General features: G+C 40.6%; 1 protein-coding gene across 1 annotated transcript; it reads right to left on the bottom strand.

Annotated features, from left to right (window-relative positions):
* Nucleotides 1–296: 296 nt before the first annotated feature.
* On the bottom strand, nucleotides 297–5539 carry LOC120727377 (P2Y purinoceptor 14-like). The gene is made up of 4 exons (XM_040021605.1): nucleotides 5246–5539; nucleotides 2524–2638; nucleotides 2170–2429; nucleotides 297–1978 (listed from the first exon to the last, which is right to left on the bottom strand). The coding sequence occupies exons 2-4, from the start codon at nucleotides 2626–2628 to the stop codon at nucleotides 1327–1329; spliced, it is 1017 nt and encodes a 338-aa protein (XP_039877539.1). The 5' UTR covers nucleotides 2629–2638; nucleotides 5246–5539; the 3' UTR covers nucleotides 297–1326.
* Nucleotides 5540–8715: the final 3176 nt, after the last annotated feature.

Below are 8715 nucleotides of genomic sequence, written 5' to 3'. Positions count from 1 at the left end.
ATAAAGTTAAAAGATTAAAACTAATAAAACAAGTTTAAAAAAAGAGACTTTTCCATTTGATTATATTTTGTATGATGGATTATGTAGAAAAAGTAGAATTGGGCTGAAAGATCTATCGCTTTATCACCTATTCAGGTTGTAAATCGTGTTTTTAAAAAGTAACAAAGTAACTAAGTAATTAATTACTTTTGAAAATAAGTAATCAGTAAAGTAACGGGATTACTTTTTTGGGGAAGTAATCAGTAATTAGTTACTGATTGCTTTTTTCAAGTAACTTGACCAACACTGGTCCTAAGGTCCCAGCAGACAATGTTCTCCCCGGTGATGGAATAAAGTATGATATCCAGGTGTCAGTGAAAAAGAGGATTTTCAGCATGTCACTGCAGGTTATAGCATTACCGTTACTGTACAGGGTGTTAGAAGTGTTGTCATTTGCCATGAAGTTTTTCTTTTGTTTGTTTGTTTTTATTTGTTAGAAACCTTTAGCAATTTCCAGCAGCTCTATGGTCATGTTTCCTGTTTTGGAAAAACACCCACCATTAACAGCAGAACAAAACAATTTACCGCAAAGAGGCATAAAGAGACTTATACGTTATCACAGTCAATACACACTCTTATCAGCTTTGTGCTGAGAAATGTCACTTAAGTGTCTGACGTCAGTGCAGTGGAAACTGCAGAAGGAAGTAGTTGCTGTGGTTTTACATACGCAACATGCAAACAAGCAAAAACATACAGTCTTGACATTCAGTCACCTCAAGGCGCTTTATATTGTAAGGTACAGAGCCTACAGTAATGCAGAGAAAACGCCAACCATCAGACAACTCCCATTGAGCAACCACTTGGTGACAGTGGGAAGGAAAAACTTAACAAGAAGTAACCGTTGGCAGAACCAGGCTCAGAAAGACCATATTATTGAAATAATAAAAGTAGCAATTTTTCCTATATCATCAAAAGCCGCAAAGACCATTTTGCAATTTTAAAATTTAAAGCTGTTTTTTTAAAAACAGAACAAGTTTTCAGAAACAACTCGAGATTTTGTATTTGTTTTTTATTAATTTGATCATTAGACTGATTAAGCTTCAGATTAATGAGTTTCAGATTCAGCTACTTAGCTAATAGGTGAAAGCTAGCAACATAAACTGGTGGTATCTGTGTGGGGGTGGGTTTGTGCTCAGTTTAGACTCATTATGATATCTCAGCAGAACCTATTGTGGCTCATGAGAACTTGGAATACATGACTCATGACATGGTTTCACTGATCTAATCTGACTCTAAAATCAAATATAACTCTTTGTATTTCAAAAAAGTAGAAATTCGCATAATAACTCATGGATTTAACTCTACAATTTCCACTTCTTTCCTGCTGCTCTCACTCTCCTGGGTTGCTTGTGTTGTCATTTTTGACCCCATGCTAAAGTTCACCTGAGCTCGAAAAGTCTTACAAAGGAAAAAGTAAACAAGAGGGTCCAGACAAACATTTAAAACTGATAAGATAGTGGTCACTTCCTTCAAGTAGTACAATAGCCGACCCACAGAGCAGCTGGTCCACAAAAAGGTATAGGGAAGACGAGCCAGGTGATAGGGCACAAAACAAAGACAGAAGATGCTGACCAGCACCAACATGTTCCTGCGAGACTTCACCAGCTTGTCAGTGCTGAAGGAGGCCAGCTGCCTCTGCTGTGCCTGCAACACCTTGCGGGAGGTGCTGTAGTAGAAGAAGACCAGGGATATGAAGACTAAGAGGAAGATGATGGTGCAACTGATTTGAAATGTTTTATGAAGGACGCTGAATGACGTACTGAACAGGGGCCCACAGTAGCCAGGGTCAGAGGTCAGAGGTTTGTGAGTAATGAAAAACATAATGTTGTAGGTGATTGTTGGAGCCAGGAGAAAAACCCAGGTGACCGTGGAGACGATGTGGGCAGTTCGTACTGTCTGCAGGATGTGAGTTCCTGAAGGATGGATGATTGTCAGATACCTGCGGAGAGAAGAGAAAGGAGGCGGTAGACAGCTTCAATCATTAGTAAAAGTGGTGCAGATATGTTTTTACTGTTGAGGTGAAAGGAGTTGTTGGTGCTTTAGTCAGGAGCACAGAATATGTAGTTCAGCCACTAATCTAGTTTAAACATTGTCATGAATTCAAGTCTGAAATCAGTAAAAGTTCCTTACCTGTCGGCAGCGATGTACCCCATGAATATGATGCTGGCGTACATGTTGAGGTACAGGGAAGTAGCTCCAAAGCTGCAGTAGAGCTCCCGAAATATAACAGACCTGCTGGCATAATCAGTGACACGCATTGGCAAAGAGACGCAGAGCAGGAAGTCAGCAGCTGTCAGGTTCTTCAGGTAGACCATCAAGCTCCTCGATGCCTGCTGCTGAGCTTGGCAACAGTAAAACTTTATGATGAAGCCATTGAGGAGTAAACCCACCTGATGAGACAGAGACAGAAGAGATCCTGTTTGTGTGGAATCTGAACCAGGTGAGGGGAATCCTTAATCCATAATCTGAAGATTTAAAACGTACCAGAAACACTAGACTGTAGGCCAGCATAAAGAAAGGGTTGACTGATTGGACAACCAGATCACATGTCCGGTTGACAGATGAAGTCACAGGTTTTAGGTCATCCATGTTTCTGGAGCTGTAAAAAAAAGTCCCAGCCACAGATATTTGTTTTTGGAGCAAATTTAAAAGAAAAGTTTTTTCCCTTTAAATTGCTTTACTTTTCTACTGTCTTATCATGTTCATACAATTCATTTCACAACTGTTGTCTGTGGCTGTTTTGTGATGGAATTTAATTTAATTAATAAAGCACCAAATTTAAACAGTCGCCTCAAGCTGTGTTGTGTTGTATGAGATGGCCCTGCCTGTCCTGTGATGCACCTGTACTGTCTCAATCAATCAATTGATCAATCAATCATCTCCTCTCATGAGTCTTATTAGGTGTAATTATCCTTTAAGTACAGTCTGAGAAGGAGGAGTGGGAATAATCCTCCCCTGAATCTTATTACTGACTTACAGCTCTGTGAAGTACTTTTGGCTTCTGACACGCAAACACCAGCTTTGTTTTAATTCATTATTACACACAAAAGTCCCTCCACTCAGTGTCTAAAACACAGGACAGGAACATAAGCGCAATAACTCAGCAACATGAATCAGTAACAAAAGAGAAACCATGGACTGATTCATGATCAGCATAACGGACAAAAAAAACTGTTTATGCAGTTTTCAGCTTAGAGCAGGAAAAACTGCTCGTGTCATTGTGTCCCTCTTGAAGATAAGGAAACACACACTTGTAGCGTGAAGTCTGAGTTATTCCCTGTTTCTCTTTGTTGCTAAACTGGCGCAACGCATTTCACATGTGGAAAAAAGACAATTTTCTGTTGAGTTGTAATTTAAAAGTTGTATATTTATTGTACATTTCATTTGCAATAATGCTCAAAAACAACCAGTTGATTTGAGGAAAATCTGTCTGAGGTTTAACCAAAATGTAACTAACAGAACCTTGGAAAATAAAATGGATGGTTGAGGTATTAATACTGTACATAATTTATAATGGTTAGGTCTACTTTGGTTTTCAGGTCTTTGCTTGTCTTTTGACGTTATCTTGGATTTCATCAGTTAGAAAGCTCAACAAAACCATCCCCACCAGCTGCACCATCATCTTTCTGTTCTTCTACTACAGCACTTCATACAGACTGCTGCTGCTGACACAGCAGAGCCATTTGGCCTCTTCTGCCTGTTGAACCAGTGCCATAGATGAGCAAGAAAAAACCATATTCTCCTGCTGGATGCTCCTGACTGTGGCAGGTGGTGTTTTGTGGCTCAGCTGCACTGGAGGGATGGAGCATTTGGCTCAGCATCAGAGGTCAGGGCATGCTGTCCTACAAATCGGACCCCTCATCTCATCATCTCCATCTTACCAGTTAGATGTCTGTGAAGGTCCTCAGTCATCCAAGTCATCGTAGTCAAAGGAGCTTGGAAAGAAAAGCGTCTGGACTTCTTTAAGTTGCTTGAAGACGTTTCACCTCTCATCCGAGAAGCTTCTTCAGTTCTAAGGGTCAAATGGTGGAGAGTCCCAGATTTAAACCCAGTGGGAGTTTCCCCCCAAAGAGGGACAAAGGACCTCCTCATGATCATCTACCTAATCACATGAGCCGAGGTGTGAAAACAGGTGTGGGTCACAATCAGCAAAGGTTTCGGGTGAGCTCATTGTGAAACCTGGCCCCACCCTATCATGTGATTTCCTGAGGTCAGATGGCCCAGGATGTGAGTGGGCGTTAAGGCGTCTGGGAAGGGATCTCAAAACTGGATTATAGATGGCAGAGAGTTGGTGTCGTAAACCTCCGCCTCTGTTCAAGGATACCAGTTAGACACCGCCCACTGGATTCCATTGGTTGGGCCGGTGGACTCCACCAGAAACATGGCCTGTGTGTTTTGTTTATAGGAGTGAAAATGATAGAGAAAGGACATTTAATGAATTTAACGAGATTTTTTTTAGGCTACTAGCCAGGTCTCTCTTCTAGGGATGGGTATCGTTTAGGTTTTATCCGATACCAGTGCCAAACCCGTACTTTTGAAACGGTGCATTTCTCGGCTTTTAAAAAAACGCTATACGTGTCAAGGTTTGTCATGAGATTCGAGGTGTTACCTCCTTTGCACAGTATCACCTTAAAGCACTTCTTGCAGGCAGTTGAGTTTGCATCTTTTGCTGTGAAGTACAGCCAGACTTCACTTCGCCTTGGGCATTTTTAATCTGTAGCTCTGCTCTAAAAGAACGTGCGTACCTGGGCCCGCCGACTATCCTTGGAAAGGTAAAGTGATTGGCTAGAATCCAAAGTGTATGACATCTCAGGGAAAAAAAAGCACCGAAATGTGCGCTGCTTTTCGATCTGGTTACCCATCCGTACTCTCTACTGCCATGGAAGACTTCATGAAGAATGCAATTAAAAGGAAATTGTAAAAATCCTGAGCATCAAATAAACTCATACATTCAAAAAATATTTCAAATTTCACCAAAACCACAGGGTCTCAAGAAAACTGGAAAAGAATAAATATCCTTTCAACTCCGCTAATCCAATTTAAACAGTGAACGTCACCTCCTCTATACCTCCTACCACAGTGGATTTTTTCCTTCCCACAAATTGGTTCCTCTTCTGAGGACTAAACTATGAAAAAAACAATAATAATGATGAAACTTTCCCAACACAAAAGTCCAAGCAGACTTCTTGTTGTCTCTTTTACTCACCACAGTATTGAGTCCAGTCAGACCGCCGATTCCTACTGGATTTGCTCTATGATCCTACAAGTGGTGAAACTAACACTATAAAAGACATATTCTCAAAATCCCAGTTCTTCATTTAAACGAAAGCGAATCAAAACGGCAGCAGAAAACGGGAAGTCTCTGGACTGGCCTCCTTCATGACAGTCCGAGGTTTCAGACTTTCAATACACTTCCTGTGTTGGCAACATTAACGTATAATTCATAAATCATAAAATTTCAGCAGAAATCCACAGATTCTTCTTCATTGCGTTTCAGTTCACTAAAGATGAGACGCTTTTTTTAAAGATCTATTTTTAGCGTGATGATTTGATGAAGCTCTTGTTACTGAATACATGTAGTGTTATTGGTGGTCATTTCTGTGCTTGGCTGTTATAGATTATATATTTTTTTAGATTAGCTTAGTTTGTTTGGTTGTTGTTTGTTTGTTTCTTCTAAATGAATAAAACACTGGATACGATCATAAAGTGCTGAATATCATTCAGGGCCCAAGTGCAGGCAGTCCTAAGTTTCCAGCCGACATGGAGCCACCATGACTGAGTGAAAATGGTCCAAATTCTTTCAGCTCCAATAAGATTCTCAGTGTCAATGTTCTCCAAAATATTGCATTAAAGTTTAATGTCTGGGTGTCACTAAAAAAGAGGTGGTAGCAGCAGTGTTATTGTACAATGTACGTTAAAAGAAGACAGTTCTTATTCATGAAGCATCATGAAAAGTATTCTTTTCAACCTGTCAGCAGTTTCCAGCAACACTGTGTCATCTTCCCGTTGGTACATCATGTACGCTCTTATCGCCTCTGTGCTGAGAAATGTCACTGATGATTCAGACATCACTTCAGTGGAAACAGGAGGAGGAAGTAGCTGCTGTGGTTTCACTCAAACATACAAAACCATAAAAACTGTTCGTGTTTTTAAAATACACTGTGAAATACAGAAATCTATTTTAAAAAATTGAATCTAAACAAGTGTCAAATAAGCAGTAGAGAGTGATTGAATTCATGAACTCACTGAACATTCTGATGAGAACTGAACTAGAAGCTGCACCTGAGTTTTGGGAGGAAGCAGTTCAGCGTTAGACAAGAAAAGCAAATTAAAGTTCACAAAAGTGAAATCTAACATTTAAATGCTGTGAGTTTTAAATAAACCTTTATTAAATACGGTAAAATACTGAATGAATTTAGTGTGTGTGTGTGTGTTAAAGGTAACAGCCCTGCAATAAAACTTGAGAACCTGTAGTCGCATCAGAAACAGGACGCAATGACCGCAGAGTTAAAGTCAGTCTGTGTGACACAGATTAACGACACAACCCAGGTCACAAAGAACAACGCTCATTTTACTCTCATACAAGCGTAAAAGAACAACATCGTGATCATTTATCAGCTCCAGGATTTGGAAAAACCAACTGAAAGAAAGTAAATGCAATATAAATGTGTGATTGTTTACGCTACATGTTAGACTGAAGTGGAAAGAAGAAGGTTAAAACGAAGTCACGCCTGCAGTAGAGAGGTTCAGTTCTCACAGTGCATCTGGATGGTGTTCACAGCGTTTCACTTGCTCCACGTTTTGTCATGTTGCAGCCTCATTCCAGAATTGATTCATTTTCACTTCGAAAATATTACCAAGTGAAAAAGTTAGTTTTCAATTCTTGCAAATTAATTAACAATAAGACGAAAATATAACATGTCACCTTTCTTCCTATTATCTGAAATAATCCAAAATAAATAATATTTACTTACTTACTGTTTATTAAGTCTCGATAAATTCTCATTGTTTTTTCAGTTAATAGACAAGTGACAACATTAAAACAGAGACGAAAGGCAGAACAGAGGTAGACAGAAGAAACAGCAAGTACTCTCTGTGTGTGCTTTAAGTGTGTGCGCATTTCTGTGCAGAAAACAGGGCCACCACCCATAGAGTGTTGCTTGGCCTCCAGAACAGCAGGGACAGCATGACAGCCAGCATGATTGTTTTTAATCAACTATACCATCGTTTTTTTCTTTCTATCAAAATGCGTCTCATGGAGCACATTATCATAATTTGGTCTATTACTTAACAATTTTCCAGTATGGCTGTGTTCACGATTGCATGAGTAGTCACTGAGCACCAAGTCAGGTGTGAGGTGGTTTTTGTTTGTAAATAAATAAAGAAAATAATAAAGAAAATAGAAAAATAGTAAGGAGCAAAATATTAGAGAGACATGGTAAAAGAGAAAAGATGACTAAATATATATGTATCTATAAATATAAATATATGTACACTAGTGATTAAATAAGAAAATCTTGAAAAGAAATATGACGGAGGGCAGATGGGATATTGCACAGGAATACGAAGCAGAAAATTACAGTATTGCACTTTTAAATATAAATATCAATAACAATAAAGTGGAGTGACCAGTGCAGATTAAACAGAGTACTTGTGAAGCTGCAGGGTAGCTTCTGAGTGCTGTGTTGTGTGTGTTTAAGTGTTGTGGTGTCGTATGGCTTGGTGGTAAAAACTGTTCTTGAGTCTTGTAGTCCGAGCAGACAGACTCCTGTAATGTCTGCCAGATGGTAACAAGGAGAACAGCTGATGTGGTGGGTGGCTGTGGTCCTTGATGATGCTGTGTGCTTTACGGAGGCATCGCTGGAGATAAATGTCCTGAATGGCAGGAAGCCTCGTGCCAGTGATGTGCTCTGCTGCCTTCACCACCCTCTGTAGTGATTTACGGCTGCTGGCAGAGCAGCTTCCGTACCAAACTGTGATGCAGCTCGTCAGCAAGCTCTCAATTGCACACCTGTAAAAATTTGAGGTGATGTTGGCATTCATGCTAAACTTCCTCAGCCACTGGCGAGCATTCCTGATAGCAGTGTCTGTGTGAAGGGTCCAGGAGAAGTCCTCAGTGATGTTGACTCCAAGGAATTTGAAGCTGCTGACCCTTTCGACCTTGACACCGTTGATGTGGATGGGCTGGTGTTCTCTGACTGGTCGTTTCCAGTATTCCACTATCATCTCTCTAGTTTTGCTGATGTTGAGAGTCAGGTTATTTTCCAGGCACCACTCGTACAGCGCCATCACCTCCTCTCTATAGGCCATCTCATCGTTGTCTGTGATGAGGCCTCTGATGGTTGTGTCATCCGCAAACTTGATGATGATGTTGGACTCTTGTTTAGCAACACAGTCGTGTGTGAACAGGGAATATAGGAGGGGCTAAGCACACAACCCTGTGGCGTACCTGTGTTTAGGATGAGTGATGAGGAGGTGTGCTTACCAACTCTCACCACCTGGGGCCTGTTTGTGAGGAAGTTTAGAATCCATCTGCAGGTTGGTGTTCCCAGCCCAAGGTCGACGAGCTTTGTGGCAAGTTTTGAGGGGATGATGGTGTTAAATGCCGAGCTGTAGTCGATGAAGAGCATCCTTGCATATGTATTCCCTTTCTCCAGGTGAGTGAGGGTGGTGTGC

The sequence above is a fragment of the Simochromis diagramma genome, unplaced genomic scaffold (assembly GCF_900408965.1).
Source record: "Simochromis diagramma unplaced genomic scaffold, fSimDia1.1 OVJJ01000740.1, whole genome shotgun sequence".
Classification (NCBI taxonomy): Eukaryota; Metazoa; Chordata; class Actinopteri; order Cichliformes; family Cichlidae; genus Simochromis; species Simochromis diagramma.
This window is presented reverse-complemented; position numbering and strand designations above follow the sequence as displayed.

Bases quoted from the DNA above. Each gene is read 5' to 3' on its own strand.
- LOC120727377 (XM_040021605.1), bottom strand. From the start codon at position 2,628: ATGGATGACCTAAAACCTGTGACTTCATCTGTCAACCGGACATGTGAT. The intron at 2,430-2,523 runs GTACGTTTTAAA...CTGTCTCATCAG, and splicing joins CCTACAGTCTAGTGTTTCTG to GTGGGTTTACTCCTCAATGG. The intron at 1,979-2,169 runs GTAAGGAACTTT...TTCTCTCCGCAG, and splicing joins GGGTACATCGCTGCCGACAG to GTATCTGACAATCATCCATC.